Source organism: Talpa occidentalis, unplaced genomic scaffold, assembly GCF_014898055.3.
Source record: "Talpa occidentalis isolate TD23 unplaced genomic scaffold, MPIMG_talOcc4v2.1 talOcc4.10, whole genome shotgun sequence".
In the NCBI taxonomy this organism is placed as follows: domain Eukaryota; kingdom Metazoa; phylum Chordata; class Mammalia; order Eulipotyphla; family Talpidae; genus Talpa; species Talpa occidentalis.
Genome location: NW_023600993.1, coordinates 106,457,179 through 106,474,033, shown reverse-complemented (window position 1 = coordinate 106,474,033; position 16,855 = coordinate 106,457,179). Strand labels below are relative to the sequence as shown.

The window sequence follows — 16,855 nt, the reverse complement described above, 5'->3', positions numbered from 1 at the left end:
GGACCTGAGCCTTTGCTCCCTTCCCTGGGGAGCCCCGCGCCCCGACCTGGGGGCTCCGCAGCGGCTCGTCGGGAAGCTCAGCTCGAGGTGGGCCGGGGGGAGGCGTCTCCGGAGGCTGCGGCGCGAGCGCGGGCGCTGGAAGGGGGAAGGGGGCCCCTGCGCACCCCGCGAGCCCCGCCCGCGCCCGCCCGCTCGCCGGGCTCTGGGCATCGACCCCCAGCCCCGCACCTGCTGCTGCCCCAGCGGCGCCCCTGGCGAGGCCGTGGGGCTCCAGGGTGACCAGGACGGGCGGGGCGGTCCAAACAGCTCCGGGGCGCCCCTCCCCCAGGGCCGCTGCGGGTCCCGAAGCTGTGTCTGTCTCAGAAAAGATGAGGCCCCCTTGGGGGGACATAGGCAGGACGACCACCCCCACCCCTCCCCGGAGGATGTCAGGACCATCCTCCACTCACCATCCTCAGAGGCCACCGGCGTGCACCGCCGTGAGAGCACTCCCTCCCCCAGGACGGCTGCCCCCGAGCTGGCCCGCACCCCCCGCAACCTGCTGCTGGGGAGGAGGCCCTAAGGGTAGGTCACCTGGCCTGGGGAGGGGGCTCCACCTGCACCCCCGCTCTGGGCACCCCCGCTCCAGGCCCGCTGCCCTTGTGCTGTTATGGGGGTCTGAGGACAGGGCCTGGGTGGGGTACAGGGTGCTGCCTGCCAAGCGCAGGAAGACCCCCGATGAGGGGTCAGCATCAAGAGGCCCCCCACCCCAGCCACAAACAGAGGAGGGAGCTGGGAGGGGAGCCCCCCTCCTCAGCCCCCCCTTTCTGTTTCTTGTACTTCAGACAATTTTTATTTATTAAAGATTGATTTATGCGTACAAGAGCTGGGGTGCAGGCCAGAGGTGCGGGGGGTGAGAGGACTCCCCAGAGACGGAGCGGGGAGCAGAACAGGCAGAGCCACTGGAATCCACTGCAGCGGGAGGCGGGAGGGGTCTGCTGCGCCCTGTGGGTCACTCCCTGGCTGGGGATCAAACTCGTGCCGCAGAGACTGTGGACACCTTCTTAGGCTGAGTGAACCCCTTGAGCCACCAGGGAGGCCCCAGCCAATTTTTAAAACTTACTTTTAATTTCAAAATACTTGTCGCTTCACGTGTGACCTCGGCCATGTCCCCGAGGAGCTGGCGGCCCAGGAACGCGACCCAGTCAAGACCAGACGGCCCGTCCCCGTGGGCCACAGCCGGTGTCCTCAGCGGCAGCCCTCCCCATGGGGCTCATGTCAGGACCATCCTCCACTCAGCATGTAACAGGGGGGTCCCCAGGAGAGGGGGAGGTTCCAGGCTCCCTGCCCCACCCAAGGGGGGTGGAGCTGAGCAGGGAGAAGCAGCTGCAGAGGAGACTGAGAAGGAAGGAGCAGGATGAGCCAGAAGGAGCCTGGGGGAGGCGCATGGAGCCGAGAGACGCGTGAAGAAGCCGCGCTGGCCTGGCGGGCGTGGACGGGGCGGCTCCGACGTGGGAGAGACCCGCGGGGAGGGGGCGAGGGCGGCTTTTGTCTTGACGTTGATGTGGCTCTTTTCCTCCCAGACTTGTCTGTCTGTTTCTGACGCTTTTCTGTGGGTCCCCCTGGGAGGTGCTTTAGACTCATGGCAGCTTTGGGGCCTCGCTCTGGGCCAGTCCTGCTTGGGTGGGCTTTGACCCGCGAGGGGACGGGTCCCTCTGGGTACCTGATGTAGAAACGAGGTTCTCTGTCTTTCCTGTGTTGGTCACTAACTGTATTAAAGCTCCTTCCCACTGAAGTCTCGTATGTTTTGTGCTGATGCGGCGGGTGGCAGAACCTATCTGGAGTAGGCAGGTTTGCGGGGTCTGGCTGCCCCTCTCCCTGCCCTGTAACAAGCACAGTGCCCAGCCGGGGCGCCCGGGTGCCCTGGGAGTGCCCTCAGCAAGGACTGCCCGGCCCATCTGCTCGCGTTCCAAGGGCTGTGGGCACCGGCCCCTGTGTGCCACTGAGCGCCCGCCCGCAGGGGCGGCCCTGGGCTGCTGCCTCAGCCTGGCAGACCTGCTCAGAGCCCTCCCTCCCTCTGCCTGGGAGTCCAGGCCTTTCCAGATGGGGACACTGAGGCACAGCACGATGTCAGCACCTTGCCCAGGGGTGCAGGGCAGTGAGTCTGAGAGCCAGGCCTGACCCCTGTGCCCAGGCCCTCCCCTCACACAGACGCCCTCCCCAGCCCGCCAGCCTGCCTCCTACACAGGGTGGGTGCCCCGCGCTCGGCCCCTCCTCAGTCTTGGGGCTGCTCTTTGGGCTGGTGGGAGGCCTGGGCCCCAGCATGGGGCAGGCGGGGACCGCCACCCCTGCTGCCCATAGACGGTGGACAGTCAGTGCTGAGCCCGAAGCCTGGTCTCTGGCTCTGGGGGATGGGCAGGGCCCAGGAGGACCCTGCGCCTGAGCACCTGACCCCGCATGGTCAGCACGAGGCCCTCCTGCGGCCACGCGGCCTGGAGGCCCAGCAGGCCCAGCACAGAATGGAGGGGCTGGGGTGGGCCCCGCACTCCTCAGACCCTGTGGTCGCCTGCCCGCCGTGCTCCCTGGAGACCCGGCCCAGAGGGCTGCTGGGCACCAGGCCAGGCCACACGGCTCGGGGCGGTGTGAATGGCACAGACAGCCGCACGTGCAGGCCTGCTGCAGCCAGGCGGGCTTTGCTCTCCCCACCCGGCCCAGAAGCAGAGGCTGGCCAGGGCAGGGGCACTGGGAGGGGTGCCAGGACTCACCTGCTGCCCTCACCCGCCACCTCCCTGTCCTGACTCCTGAGCTGGGGCCAGGGTCTGCAGCCTGCAGAGGTGCTGGGGGCTCCTGGCACATCTGTGACCCCGAGTCTCCACCACGTCCCAGTTTGTGCATTTGGGGGTAACCAGGGTGCAGACAGCGCCTGTCCTCCCACGCACACACTCTGGGTGGGGCCGGAGACCCGGCCAGCTCTCCTGGGGAGTTTCTGCTGCTGGCCAGGGTCTCGGCCTCCGCCCCGCGCCAGGTTGTGGTGAAAAGCTGTTTGGCCAACTGTTGGAGGCCCAGGCAGTTTTCCGCCGGAGTCCAGCCCCTGCTCGCCCGGCGCGCGGCCCGCACGGCGGAGGCCACTGCCCAGGCCCGGCGCGGGCCGGGCGTGCGCGGTCCCCCCGGCCCCCCTCTCTCGGGGACGCGCCCCTGGGCAGGGCCGAGCCTCGGGCTGCAGCCTGGGCCGCCGCGGGACGCCCAGGGGAGGGCGGACCCCGCCGCGGCCCCGCCCCGGGCCGACCGGGGCCGCCCCTCGGCCCCGCCCCCGAGGCCGGCCCCGGGGCGCTCGGGTCCGCCCCAAGAAGCTCCCAGCGGCGGGGCCGAGTCCCGCGTGCCAGACCCCGGCGGGGGACGGGCGGGGCAGCTGCCGCGCGGCGAGGGCAGGGCCCCCCGCGCCCTTCCCGGCTCTGCGCCCCATCCCGTGCCTCGGGGGGCGCCGCAGGAGCGGCCCGACGCCCACACCCGGGGGCAGCGCCGCGGCGCGGGGGGCGCGCGCCTCCCCGTCCGTGCGTGTCCCCGCCGGCCCCGCGCAGGCCATGGAGCCCTTCCTCAGGAGGCGCCTGGCCTTCCTGGCCTTCTTCTGGGACAGGATCTGGCCGGCGGGCGAGCCGGGCCCCGGCCCTGGCGACCCCCCCGCGCTGGAGCCGCCGCTCGAGGAGGAGCCGCAGGACCAGGACGGCGCCTGCTTGGAGGCGCGCCCGCTCCCGGGGCCGCCCGGCGCCCCGCCCGTGGCCGAGGGCCGCCCCGACGCGCTCCCAGACCGACCGTGAGTAGCCCCGGCGGGAGCGCGTCCACCCCCTTCCCCGCCCCGGGGGTGGCGGGCGGCGCCGGGGCCGCTGTGCCAGGGCGCACAGGGCTGGGCGCACAGGGAGGCCCGTCTCCTGGCGCTGCGCCGCGGGGAGCAGCGGGCACAGGCGGGCAGCGGGGACGCTCATCAGGCCGGCCGCTGAGGCCTCGCTCTGGGGCGCTGTCGTCGCCGGGTCCTGCTGCCCACACGCAGGGGTCCGTCCTGGCGTCCAGGCCCGGTTCTCTCCTGGCAGCTGCGGGGAGGTCCCGAGGGCGCTGGGCCGGACGCCAACCCGTGCCAGGACTCGGGGGCCGCGCCATGTCCCCCTGCGCGGTGAGGGGTGAGGGGGCGACCAGTGTGGAGGGGGCGACGCAGGTTCGGGGCACGCCCCTGCCCCTCTCACCTGTCCACCTTCAGCCAGCAGCCTGTCCGCCCCCTGGGCTGGGACGGGTGTGGGCACAGGACCGCCCTGCCCCTGGGCCACCCCCACGAACTAGCCTGGGGAGCAGGCACTGATGAGGGGCTGCCCCTCCGCCTCCCCAGGCGGGCACAGACACGCTGTCCGCACCCCAGAGAGGAGAGAGGATGTTCTCCCAGAGGGCTCCCTGGAGGGGGTGGCCTCTTGGCCAGACGCGGCCTCCGGGCACCACTCTGTCTGGCTCTGAGCCGGTGGTGTAGACAGTCCCTGGGCCCCAAGCCTCGGGCATGGCCCTGCCGTCCTGAGCGCAGCGTCCAGTCTGGCTGTCCTGAGCCGCAGGCCCGTCAGGGCTCCTGGGCCGGGAGGGGCAGCGCGGGAGGCTAATGACCGTCTGCTGGTCGGGATGAAAGGGCTGCTCGCACTCATGGTGTCATTAGCCCAGACTCCCGGCCAGGCGGGGCCCCTCCACCCCCACCGTGAGACCTCGCTGCTCCCCAGTTGTTGAGGGCCCCTCTTCCACCTCCTTTCGCCCCTGCCCCCTGCCCAAGGAGAGCCCCCAAGATCACCCCGAAGCCAGGGGTCTCCCCATGCTACCTGGGAAGGTTCCCTCTGGCCCCCGACCAGGAAGGGCAGGCAGACCCTGAGCTCCAGCCTGCACCCCTGTTCCTGTCGCCACCCCCCCACGAGCACCCTGCTTCCCTCACCCTCTGGGGCCACGCCTGCCTCTGCAGCCGGCACACGCTGCCCCTGCCTTCTCCTGCAATCCCTCAGGCCTCTGTCCCCACTTTTCACTCCAGCCTGGCTGGTGACCGTGGCCACGCTGACTCCCAGCCTGGCTCCCGGGTTCCTGCCAGGGCCCCACTCCAGCCCCCAGAGCCACCTGCTTCTAGGGCAGCCCACCGGCTCCCTTATTGGGGCACCCCCTGCACTGGTCACTCTGGGTCATTTTTGGGTCTTCTAGGATCCTTGCTGATCCCCACTGGCCCTGACCCGCAATCTCTGGACTCCCGTCAGGGTGACTGGGGGCCGGGCATGGGGTGGGCCCCGGGACAGGCCCTGGGTCCCTGGAAGCTCCAGGCAGCAGAGCTGACTCCGGTGTAGGGCTCCCCGGCTGGGCCTTGGGGAGCAGACCCGAGGACAGGATGGGGGAGCCCCACCCGTGTGACTCAGGTGCCTGCCTTCCAGGTGGGTGCCAGACAAGACCCCGGGCAGGCCTCTGCCCGCCACGCCCACGTGCCGGGGTGTGGCTCCTGACCAGGAGGGGGCGCTGGGGAGCCCAGCCACCTGCGCTCACAGAGGCCAGGACTGGCCTGTGACCCTGGGGCCCTGGGGGGCACAGCCTGTGAGCAGGGCCAGTGCCCGCTGACACCCCAGGGGGTGGTCCCAGTCGCAGCGGTGGCCGGAGTGTGCGAGGGCCGGTGCCTGGGCCGGGGTCTGTGTGGTGATTGCCGCCCACCCTCTGCAGCTGGTTCTTCAGCAGCATCAGCAGGACGCAGGCCCAGCAGCTGCTTCTGTCCACCGCCAACGCGCCGGGGGCGTTCCTCGTCCGGCCCAGCGAGAGCAGCCAAGGCGACTACTCCCTGTCAGGTACCAGGTGCTGCTCGTGCCCCGTCCCCACCGAGGGCCCGGCTGCCGCCGATCAGTGGCCCAGCCCCCCCAGGGCCCCCGTGCCAGTGCTCTGGAGGACCTGGTCATCCACTTATTCACGCATGCATCCGCTCGGCCTCTCCTGGGCCCGCCCTCTGCTCACAGGGCCTGTGCTGTGTGCCCGCCCTGTGGCCACTCACCGGACCCCGCTCTGGCTGGCAGCTGCCCGCACACCCTCTCCCACACCACCTGGCCATCTCTGGGCCAGATCTGAGGTGGGCCCCCCAGAGGGTGGTGGGGTACGCAGAGTCCAGGCCAACCTGCCACAGAGACCGGCCTCCTGTTTGCCGCCCAGTGCGGGCCCCGGCCAAGGTCTGCCACTACCGGATCTCCACGGCGGCAGATGGCGGCCTCTACCTGCAGAAGGGCCGCCTCTTCCCGGGCCTGGAGGAGCTGCTCGCCTACTACAAGGTCAACTGGAAGCTGATCCAGAACCCGCTGCTGCAGCCCTGCGCACCCCAGGTAGGCCCAGCCCCCAGGCCTGCCAGGCTCCCCTCAGAGACCCCAGGAAGCCGGGAGCACTGGCTGGGACACCAGGCCCCGTGGGGCCCCGCCTCGGGCTGGCCCTGCTGGGGCAGGGTGGGCTCTCCAGCTCTGCAAGTTCCACAGGGTGCCCCCACCCCCAGCACAGGCCTGCGGGGAGCAGCAAGAGGGGTGTGCAGTCTGGGAAGCCCTCACCCCAGCCCCAGGAGCGGAAGCTGTGGGAGGAGATGCCCCCCACACCCCCGCGGGCTGCTCGATCCGGTTCTTCTGGTGTCGCGGCAGCGGGCAGGTGTAATGAGTGTTTGCAGACGGATATCCGGCCCCACGAAGGTGCCACTTAGGGCCCTGAGCAATTAGGGCGGCCTCCAGAGGTCAGCTCCTGGCCCCCGCCCGGCCAGGCCAGCACTGGGCTCCGGGAGAAACGGCCCCTGGCCTGGGAGGACGGGCAGGACCTGAGTGTCGGTCCCACAGGTGCCCCCGGAGCAGGATGCTTGGGAGCGGCCGCGCTCCGAGTTTGCGCTGAGCAGGAAGCTGGGCCGAGGCTACTTCGGGGAGGTGTGGGAAGGTCTGTGGCTGGGCGCCCTGCCCGTGGCCGTCAAGGTCATCAAGTCAGGTGGGTGAGGCCGCCCACGCCCGCGCCCACCCCAGCCGCCCCCTGCTGCCCCCCCGGCCGCCCCCAGCCGCAGAGGGGGGCTGAGCTGAGCCTCTCCTGCAGCCGACATGAAGCTCACTGACCTGGCCAAGGAGATCCAGACGCTCAAGAGCCTGCGGCACGAGCGCCTGATCCGGCTGCACGCCGTGTGCTCCGCGGGCGAGCCCGTGCTCATCGTCACGGAGCTCATGCGCAAGGGCAGCCTGCAGGCCTACCTGGGCAGTGAGTGTCCCAGCCGCCGGCCCACACTCCCCGGCCTGGAGTAGAGGCCTCCCCGCAGGGCCTCCCGGGCCCCGCCCGCCTGCCTCTGGCCAGCACTGGCCCTGGAGCCTGGGTGCCGGCCAGGCCTGCCCGTGGAGGGGGCCAAGTGGGGACCCGGGTCGGGAGGCTTGGGTGGGGCGCCGGCCAGTCACCATGAGGCACAAGGTCACTGTTGGCCCAGCCCCAGCCCCTCTCCCCCACCTTTGGCCCTTCTCTGTCCCGGGGCGGGGCACCCGCCTTCCTGCTGGGTGCTCGGCACCGTGGGGCTGTCCTGGGAGGGCCTGGGAGGCGAGGGGATGGGTGCAGCCACCGCCCACCGGGCTGGCCCTGAGCCCCACCTTCCCCCAGGCCCCGAGGGCCGGGCCCTGAGTCTGCCCCAGCTGCTGAGCTTCGCCAACCAGGTGGCCGAGGGCATGAGCTACCTGGAGGCCCGGCGCATCGTGCACCGTGACCTGGCTGCCAGGAACGTGCTGGTGGGGGACGACCTGGCCTGCAAGGTGGCCGACTTCGGCCTGGCCCGGCTGCTCAAGGTCAGCGGATGGCCGGCGGGCGGCACACGGGGCCCACGGGCGCGGCTGCCCACCGCTGTCTCCTCGCCCAGGACGACGTCTACTCCCCGAGCAGCGGCTCCAAGATCCCCATCAAGTGGACGGCACCCGAGGCCGCCAGCTACCGCGTGTACTCGCAGAAGTCGGACGTGTGGTCCTTCGGCGTCCTGCTCTACGAGGTCTTCACCTACGGCCAGTGCCCCTACCAAGGTGGGCGTGGCAGCGGGAGGCCAGTCCTCACCGGAGGGCCCCATCCCGGGCTGGCCCCAGGGGCACCTGGCCTCGGGTCCCGGGGGCGGGCGGTGGGTGGGCCCCCTGGCTGGCAGAGTCCAGCCACCTCTCTGGTCCGCAGGAATGAGCAACCATGAGACCCTGCGGCAGGTGGTGAGGGGCTACCGGCTGCCGCGTCCGCCTGCCTGCCCCACCGAGGTCTACGGGCTCATGCTGGGGTGCTGGAAGGGCAGCCCCGAGGAGCGGCCAGCCTTCGTGGCCCTGCAGGAGAAGCTGGGTGCCATCTGCCGACGCCTGCACCCCACTCCCACGTGACCCGGCCGGCAGCGGCCAGCGCTTCCCTGGGCGGCTGCCAGGACGAGGCTTGCCCTGCAGGCCGGGCGCTGCCGGGGGACACGCATCTGCAGCTGCCACCGACCTGACCCTGGCAGGAGGCGCCCATGGGCTCTGCGTGCTGGCGGTGTCCGGGGGACCGGCGGAGACCTGGCAGGGGCCCCCCGCGCCCCCCAGGTCCCTTAGGCCAGGATGAAGAGGCGGCTTCCCAGCCCCCTCCTAAGTTCCCTTGGGCATGCGGGGCCCCTCGCTGGGCTCCCAGGCAGACCCTGAGCAGTGGCCCCTTGGCACAAGCCGGGCACACTCCAGGCTACCGCCACAAGGACCCCAGCCCCGTGCAAGCTGACCCCCAGGGCAGCCTGTCCCCAGAACAGGGGTCCAGAGGCAAGGCAAGCCCTGGGCCTTGGGCAAGGCCTCGGAGCATCCTGAGACTAGGGCATGGCGGGGAGGCTCAGGCAGGCTCTGAGGGGCTGTTTCTGGGGGCAAAGGTCAGCAGACAGTGGCTCCACCCATGGAGGGGTCCTGGGTGTGGCCTGGCCCTGTGCGGCCAGGCGGCCGGGGCGAGTGTGTGTGCTGGCCACCGGGTGGTGCCGGCTCTGGGCAGATGCAGGCCTGGTGCGGTTTGTGGGGCGCAATTGCCCCCAGCGCTGCCCCGCCCAGCACATGGGGTCCCCACAGAGGATGCCCACTGGCCGTAGTCACTGTGGCAGGGACAGGTGGGCACTGCACTGGGCAGTGGGCCGAGAGGACAGGAGGGTCGGGGGGCACCACCCCCACTCGCTGCTCGGGGGCCGCTGTGAAGCCGAGGACGCCTGTGCCACCACCTGCGGGCGCCGGGGCAGCTGCCCCAGTGACCCCGCAGCCCCGAGAGGAGAGGCCGTGGGGCTGGAGCAGCGGGGCTAGAAGGCAGCGGGGGAGGGCGCAGGGGAGGAGCCGGAGCGGCTGCCCGGGGCCGCCGGGAGAGGCCCACGGTCCGACTATCTGGATGGAGCCCTTCAGGGTGCTGGCCTGCAGCCCAGCGCCTTCTGTCCCGGGGCCTGCGGGGCCCAAGGGTGTTCGGGCTATTTCCTGACAACATGGGAGCCGCTGGTGGCCGCCAGGCCCTCGAGGGACCTCTGGCCGGGGGCGTGGGGCCTCCAGCACGCCCGGGCGCCTCGTCGGCCGTGGGCTGAGCGGGTGTGGGGCCGGCGGGCGGGGCCGGGGCTTCCTGCTGTGCCCAGACCGGTCGTGCCCACAGCAGCCCTCTGGACGCCTGGCCCGGCCCCCTCCCCCCCGATCAGAGCCCCTCTGGGCATCCCAGGCCCACCGCAGCCCCACGGCGACGGCAGCGGACAACACCGCGTCCCCTTCCAATAAAGGACAAGCCCGGCCTTGGCGTGTGGTCCCCGCTCATTTGTGTACACGGTCCGGGGCGCGCCCTGCTGACCCCACGTTGCGCCCCACCCCGGCCCCAGCCGGGTCCTTCTTCCCCACAGGGAGCCCCCACCGGGCCTGCCCGGGGCCCCTACCCCTCTCCTCACCCTCCAGCTCCAAAACGTACTGCCCGGGGCCTGCTGACGCCCCGGCAAGCCCTCTCCCCGCTGGGTCCCCCTGGAGAGACCTGGGGCCGGCCAGGCTGGCGGCTCTTGGCGGGCAGCTCCTCAGCGGGCGGGCGGGCAGGCCTGGCATCCAGGCTAGCGAGGGGACCCAGATTGCCCTGCCAGGGTGCACCTGCAGTGAGGCCTGGGCCCGTGGGTGCTTTCTGGGGCGCTTGGGAGGCTCCCCTCCGCCTCCCCGCCTGGCCCTGGCAGTGGGCCGGCTCTGGGCGGGTGGGGATGGCCTGCAGGGCCCGCCCGCCCGCTGCCCCGCCCACAGCAGGAGCCGGGCTCCCGGGAGCGGGTGGCCAGGGCCTCCCCGTGCTGCCACCATGGTGTCCCGGGGTCAGGGCCAGGCCAGCCTGGGGCCCCGGTACGTGGGACTCTGGGACTTCGAGGCCCGGACAGACGAGGAGCTGAGCTTCCGGGCGGGAGACCGCTTCCTGGTGGCCAGGAAGGAGGAGGACTGGTGGTGGGCCACGCGGCTGGACACGGCGGGCAGGGCCCTGGCGGAGGGCCTCGTGCCCCACAACTACCTGGCCGAGGAGGAGGCGGCGGAGTCCGAGCCGTGAGTGTCCCTGCGGCCCCAAGGGGTCCCGGCCGTGGCCACGAGGGCCGTGCTGGTGGCGCGGGCTGGCCGGGAGCCCTCCCGGACAGGGGCACGGCTGGCCTGTCGAGGGGCCGGGGGGGCACGCAGCCCTCCCGGGGTCCCCACGGTGATCATGGCACCGGGGCCAGGACAGAGGGTCCGTGGGGCTGCGGGCGGCGCCTGCCGGGAGCTGGAGGCCGGGGGAGCCTCCCTCACCCCGAAACAGCCGAAACCAGATGTGCGACCTAGTTAGGGACGCGGGACGGCCGTTGCAACACGGCGGGTGGGGCGCCCGTCAGCCGCTCCGAGCAGCCTGGCACGCTGGCCCAGGCAGGCTCTGTGCTGCCCCGCAGCGGCGCGGTAAGCAAGCCGCAGTCACGGCGGGGGGAGGACGGGGCCCCCGAGGGTCAGGCGGGTGACCAGAGCCCCAGTGTTCCTAGAGGAGGCGCTGGGGCCGGCTGGGCAGGGCGTGTGGCGCCGTCCCTGCAGCTGTGTTCCAGCGGGCAGGCACAGCAGCCGGTGGCAGAGGTCGCAGGGGCTGGACGGGCCCTGCCTGCAGCCCGAGTCCAGGGCTCACCACGCCCAGCGTGCGCAGCTGGCCGCACAGGCCCTCGAGGTGCCGGGGTAAGGACCCCGGGCAGCCAGGCCGCCAGCGGTGCAGGGCCGCCGTGGAGGTGGGGGCAGCTGCTGTTTCCACCCTGGACAGCTCTGACCCCACAGGTGGCCGGGACGGGGCCTCCTCCTGGCGTCAGGGAGACCCTGGGGTCCAGGACCAGCTGTTGGGGCCATCTGGGGTCAAGGATGGGCGAAGAAGCCAAGGGTCAGCGCGAGCTCACCCCCTCAGGTGGTTCTTCGGCCGCATCTCCCGCTCGGAGGCATCGCGCTGCCTGCAGGCCCACGGCGGCGGCCCAGGGGCCTTCCTGGTCAGGGTCAGCGAGAAGCCGGGCGCCGACTACGTCCTCTCCGGTAGAGTGCCCTGCCAGCCCGGCCGGCTCTGGGGGGTCCTTGCCCCACCCCCTGAATGCGGAGCCCACGCCTCTGGCCCTTCCCAGGACGGACCCCCACGGTGGGCGGCGCAGGGGTTGGGGGGGAGTCCCTGGTGTCCCCAAGGGTTTTCCAGGCCCCGCCCCTCCCCCGCTGCCCCCACCGCCTCTGACAGCAGCCCCGCTCCAGTGCAGGACCGGCGGGCCGTGCGCCACTACAAGATCTGGCGCGGCGCGGGGGGCCGGCTGCACCTCAACGAGGCCGTGTCCTTCGCTGGCCTGCGGGCGCTCGTGGCGCACCACAGGGCCCAGAGCCTGTCCCACGGCCTGCGGCTGACCACGCCCTGCTGGAAGGTGCGCGCTGACCCCACCTGGCCCTGCAGCCGGGGCTCGGGGGCCCCCGAGGGTGTGCGGGTGGGCCAGACACACACGGGGGGGGGGCAGACCGGAGCCGGACCAGGCGGGTGGGTGCGGCCCCCCACGCTCTCTGCCCGCCTCCAGCACGAGCCGGAGCCCCTGCCCCCCTGGGACGACTGGGAGCGGCCGCGGGAGGAGTTCACGCTCTGCAGGAAGCTGGGCGCCGGCTACTTTGGGGAGGTCTTCGAAGGGCTCTGGAAGGACCAGGTCCGCGTGGCCATCAAGGTCATCGCGCGAGGTGAGCGGCCCGGGACCCGCACTGCAGACCCCCCTGTGCCCGCGGCCTCCGGGCCATCCCGCCCGCTCCGCGCGGGCGTTTCCCTGGGCGTGTGTTAAGACTCCAGCGTCAACGGCAGCGGGACAGAGAGCGCTGGGCACGGGAGAGGGCGGCGGGGACTCCGGGCCGCCAGCCCCCTCTGGGCCCCACACTTCGGGGTCACCTGCGGGGGTGCGGCGGTGTGGGCGCGGGGACCCTCCGGCAGGCTTGGCTGGCGGGGGGTGGGGTGGGGGGCTTCGGGCCACACCCACGCGGCGCCCCACCCCCAGACGACCTCCTGCACCAGCACACCTTCCGGGCCGAGATCCAGGCCATGAAGAAGCTGCGGCACAAGCATGTCCTGGCGCTGTACGCCGTGGCGTCCGTGGGAGACCCGGTGTACATCGTCACGGAGCTCATGCCCAAGGGGAGCCTACTGGAGCTGCTGCGGGGTGAGCACCCGTGTGCCCCAGCCCCAGTGGGCGCTACCTTCATGGGGACTCCCCCAGCCACCGCCCTGGCGCCCAGGAGCCCAGGAGTGGGTCATGGTCGATGCAGCGCAAACACCCAGGCGCCACGGCCCCACTCCCAGAACCATCCTCTGCCAGAGCGTGCCAGGCTGGGGGGCCGGGGGGAGGGGCGCTGTCCCCAAGCCCTTCGCTGCGCAGAGGCCGTGTCCCCTTGGTGTTTGTGTGCACGCCTGGCACGCGCTCAGCCACCCCGTGCATGCACACCACACCCCAGCACACTCACGCACTCGCCCGTGTGCACATGTGTCCACGCCACACACCCAGGGCACACCCAGCACACACTGACAGACACAGCGGATCTCGCTGGCCCACGGGCCTCAGCAGGTCCCCTCCCTCCTGGGACTTCACCCTGCGCAGACCATGGGCAGCGGCCGTGCTGGCTGCAGAGGCCGAGGGGCAGAGCCACGGGGTGGCCGGGGACATGTTCTCACCCCACACAGGAACAGCAAGGCCCAGAAGCTGGGGCACCCCCTTGCCACCAAGGGGTGCACCCCATCCTTGCAGACCGCAGCCCCCCGCCTGGTGTGGCCCGCGGGGAGGGAGTGGGCGAGGTGCTGTGCAGTGTGGCCCGGAGCAGGCTGCGCCCGCCGACCTACCCACCAACCCCTCGCTCCGCAGACTCTGACGAGAACGCGCTGCCCGTGTCGGAGCTGATGGACGTGGCCTCGCAGGTGGCCGAGGGCATGTGCTACCTGGAGTCCCAGAATTACATCCACCGGGACCTGGCGGCCAGGAACATCCTGGTGGGGGAGAACAACATCTGCAAGGTCGGGGACTTCGGGCTGGCCCGGCTGATCAAGGTGAGGGGCGCGGCCCTGCGCAGCCCAGCTCAGGGCACCCGGCTCGGCGGTGGCGGGGAGGCGGGCGGGGCCTGGAGGCCCGTCCAGCGCGTGCTGCTTGCAGGAGGACATCTACCTGTCCCACGACCGCAGCGTCCCCTACAAGTGGACGGCGCCGGAAGCGCTCTCCCACGGCCACTACTCCACCAAGTCCGACGTCTGGTCCTTCGGGGTCCTCCTCCACGAGATCTTCAGCAGGGGCCAGACGCCCTACCCAGGTACCGGCGCCGCCCTGGGCGGCCGGCCGGGCCTGAGTGTCCTGGGTGGGGGTGGCAGGCGGGCAGGCCGGCCAGGTCCCCAGAGCCGTGTGCCCCACCGCAGGCATGAGCAACCACGAGGCCTTCCAGAGGGTGGAGGCCGGCTACCGCATGCCCTGCCCGCCCACGTGCCCGCCCTCGGCGCACAAGCTGATGCTGTCCTGCTGGCACCGGGACCCCGAGCAGCGCCCCGGCTTCAGCACCCTGCGGGAGAGGCTCCGCAGCTTCTCCAGGTACGAGAGCCCGCTCTGAGGCCGGCGCTGCAGCCTGGACCGTGGGGGAGGGGCCCTGGGACAGCAAGCTCGTCCTCTGCGGCCGGCCCAGGCCACCCGCTCGCCCGGCCCTGGCCGAGCTCTGGGCAGGACCCTGAGGGGGCTGTGGCTGCATGAGACAGGAGGCTGGTGGTGGGCACTGCAGTCCCTGGGGCTCCCAGCTGTGGCCCCCGTGCCCTGGCCAGGGCAGTCGGCCGCAGTCACCAGAGGCCCCAAGGGCGGCATCTGGACACTGGCTGGAAGGCTGAGGAGGGCTCAGGCAGCCTCTGGGCAGCCCCTGCGGGGTCCCACCGAGGAAATGAACGCGACGACCTCCCATCTCCGCCAGAAGGTGGACCGCAGCGACCCTGCCCGGGCCACCCCACCCCAGCCTGCCTGCAGCTGACCCCCTGAGGCCATGGCCACTGGGGACCTGGCACGGACTCACGCAGCTACTCACAGGATGGGGGACAGGAGGGAGGGGCTCCTTGGGGGCCAGCTGAGGCCCCACCAGGGCGGCCCGGCCTTCACGCATGGACGGCCAGTGCGCGCCGAGCCCAGAAGACGCACTCTGCTGGGGCTGGACTTCGCCCTCGCCCCCTGGCACCCCAGGGCTGGGGCCTGCTGTGCTGCACGGCCCAGGGCGCCACCCCTGTGTGAGGGCCCCGCTGTTGGGGCTCATCCAGGCCCTCGGTGGAGGCCCGGCCAGCAACTGCCCCACACCTCCCTCGGGCGCCCTGGCCTCAGTGGCTGCCCCGACATCCCCTCAGGTGCAGGACCCACCCCGCGCAGGGAGCAGTGGCGCCCCCGCCCCAGGGCCGGCGGGCAGCAGCTCTCAGACCCACTGTGCTTCTGGGCGTTCATTTGCACACGGGCCGGGAGGCGCGGGGCTCAGGGGGCTCACGGGGCTCACGGGGCTCGGGAGTAAAGGGGGTTTCTCTGCTTCCTTTTTGGTGTTTTGCTGTTTTTGAAGAAGGGGTTCGGGGCTTTGGCCGGCTGCAGCCTGCTGGCCCGGAGGGCAGGGCATCCCCAGACACGCGCAGGGACGGCCGCTCAGGACGGGGGCCCAGGACTGGCCTTGCTGGGCGGGCCTCCTGGCTGCTTCCTCGCGGCTCCCTGGGCCCGGCCACGGGCCATCACGCTGCGGGCGGCCTGGGGAGGTTCCGGGCTGGAGGGGAGCAAGGGTCAGAGCAGCCCCCGGCCTGCATCCCCCCAGCCTCCTTGGCGGGCACGCACTGCTCGGGGGACTCCGACGGCGTGGCCATGCATGGGAGAGTGGACTTCCCGAAGAAGCAGCTTGCCCACCGGTGACCGGGGTCAGCCTTGGGGAGCCCTGAGAGAGCAAAGGGGGGGTCCTGTGCTGCCTGCTCCTGGGGGGCCCACCCAGACAGCCCCTGGACAGCGGGCTCGCGGCCTGCACTCACCTGGGGGGTGGGGGACAGCGTCCCCGGGGCCGTCGGTGCTCCCGCAGGAGCTGTTACTGGAAGTGGACCCCGGGCGGCCTGCCAGGGGCTTGGTCAGCTCGCCGGCCACCCCCCGCGGCCCAGCCCAGCAGGCCTAGGGGGCAGTGCGGCCCGAGCGCCTGCCCCTCCCGGCCCCAGGAGGCTGGGCCGAGCCCACTTACGCGGCCGCAGCCGAGGGTGGCCCCAGGGCGCCCCAGGGGCCGGCCGCCGGGAGGGCGGGGCCGCGGGGCGCAGCGGCAGCGCCCGCGGGTCGAGTCACGGGGCGGGCGCCGGCCTCACACCGCACCCCGCTCCTCCGCGCCGGGCGCGGGCGGCTCCAACCAGCCCGAACCGGCTGCGCCGCGGGCCGACAAAGGCGCTTTGTGCGCGGGGTCCCCGACCGGCCCCGCGCCCCCGCCCTCCCCGCGGCTTCCCCGGCGGCCGGCGCGGACAGGGGCGGCCGCAGGGACCGCGGGGGCCGGGGGGGGCGGGGGGGCGCCCCGGGCTGGGTGCGCACGCGCAGACGCCCCCAGCGCCCGCGGAGCCCCCGCCCCGCCCCGCGCGGCCCCCGCCCTCCGGCCGCGCCCGGCGCCTGCGGCAGGCGAGGCGCACCCCGCAGGCAGCAGCCCCTGGGGCGCCCGGCCGCGCCCGCGTCCCGCCCGCTCGGGCCCGCCGCGCCCGCCCAGGGCAGCGGCTCGGCCTGTCCGCGGCGGCCCCGGAGCCGGGCCGGCGCTTCCCGCCGGGAAAGGGGCGAGCGCCGCGGGGACCCCCTCGGGAGGCCGGGACGGGGAGCCGGGGCAGGGACCGGCCTGGGCGGCCCGCGGCGTCCACCGCTGCTTCCGGCGCGCGGCCAGCGCGGACGGCGCGGCACCTCCTCGCGGCCCGCCCCTGGGCCCGACGGCGCCTCCGGCCCGCGGCGCCCGCGGGGGTCCCGCCAGGACCCTGGACAGCGCGCGGCCGCCGGGCGGGGCCTCTGCACCGGCGCCGCGGGGCGGGGGCGGGGCGGGCACCCCTCGGGCTCGGCGGGGCGCGGAGTCCTGCGGGCAGGGGCGCCTGTGAGCAGAGGCCAGGGGGTCCCTCGGGGCAGAAGCGCCCCCCCAGGGGCTCGGTCCGAGCGGAGTCGGGACGGGGAGCTGCCTGGGGACAGCGGGAGGCCGCGGGGCCCGGACAGCAGGGGTGTGGGGGGGCGCCGCCCCGCCCGCCCCGCCCCACGCGCCGGGGCGCTGCTCCCTGCGCGCTCGCAGCCGGGGCCGCCCCAGTGCCCGGCGCTCCCGCAAACAGCGGCCCCGGGGAGGGCGGGTGACGCAGCCGCCTCCCGCGCTGCCCCCCCCCC

At 73.1% G+C, this 16,855-nt stretch overlaps 2 protein-coding genes across 2 annotated transcripts; both read left to right on the top strand.

The window, feature by feature from the left end:
* The first annotated feature begins 3,560 nt into the window (after window positions 1–3,560).
* On the top strand, window positions 3,561–8,413 carry SRMS (src-related kinase lacking C-terminal regulatory tyrosine and N-terminal myristylation sites). Its single transcript, XM_037501664.1, has 8 exons — window positions 3,561–3,790; window positions 5,695–5,816; window positions 6,172–6,338; window positions 6,831–6,972; window positions 7,075–7,233; window positions 7,621–7,802; window positions 7,874–8,030; window positions 8,173–8,413. The coding sequence occupies exons 1-8, from the start codon at window positions 3,561–3,563 to the stop codon at window positions 8,364–8,366; spliced, it is 1,353 nt and encodes a 450-aa protein (XP_037357561.1). The 3' UTR covers window positions 8,367–8,413.
* Window positions 8,414–10,290: 1,877 nt separating this feature from the next.
* On the top strand, window positions 10,291–14,082 carry PTK6 (protein tyrosine kinase 6). The gene is made up of 8 exons (XM_037521844.2): window positions 10,291–10,526; window positions 11,392–11,513; window positions 11,721–11,884; window positions 12,032–12,185; window positions 12,494–12,655; window positions 13,352–13,533; window positions 13,637–13,790; window positions 13,894–14,082. Exons 1-8 carry the CDS (start codon window positions 10,291–10,293, stop codon window positions 14,079–14,081), a joined length of 1,362 nt encoding a protein of 453 aa, XP_037377741.1. The 3' UTR covers window position 14,082.
* The last annotated feature ends 2,773 nt before the right edge of the window (window positions 14,083–16,855 follow it).

Excerpts from the sequence above, each read along its gene's own strand:
- SRMS (XM_037501664.1), top strand. The coding sequence starts at position 3,561 with ATGGAGCCCTTCCTCAGGAGGCGCCTGGCCTTCCTGGCCTTCTTCTGG. Across the intron at positions 7,803-7,873 it reads GCCTGGCCCGGCTGCTCAAG|GACGACGTCTACTCCCCGAG; the intron begins GTCAGCGGATGG and ends CTCCTCGCCCAG. Across the intron at positions 8,031-8,172 it reads CGGCCAGTGCCCCTACCAAG|GAATGAGCAACCATGAGACC; the intron begins GTGGGCGTGGCA and ends TCTGGTCCGCAG.
- PTK6 (XM_037521844.2), top strand. The coding sequence starts at position 10,291 with ATGGTGTCCCGGGGTCAGGGCCAGGCCAGCCTGGGGCCCCGGTACGTG. Across the intron at positions 11,514-11,720 it reads CGCCGACTACGTCCTCTCCG|TGCAGGACCGGCGGGCCGTG; the intron begins GTAGAGTGCCCT and ends GCCCCGCTCCAG. Across the intron at positions 12,656-13,351 it reads CCTACTGGAGCTGCTGCGGG|ACTCTGACGAGAACGCGCTG; the intron begins GTGAGCACCCGT and ends CTCGCTCCGCAG.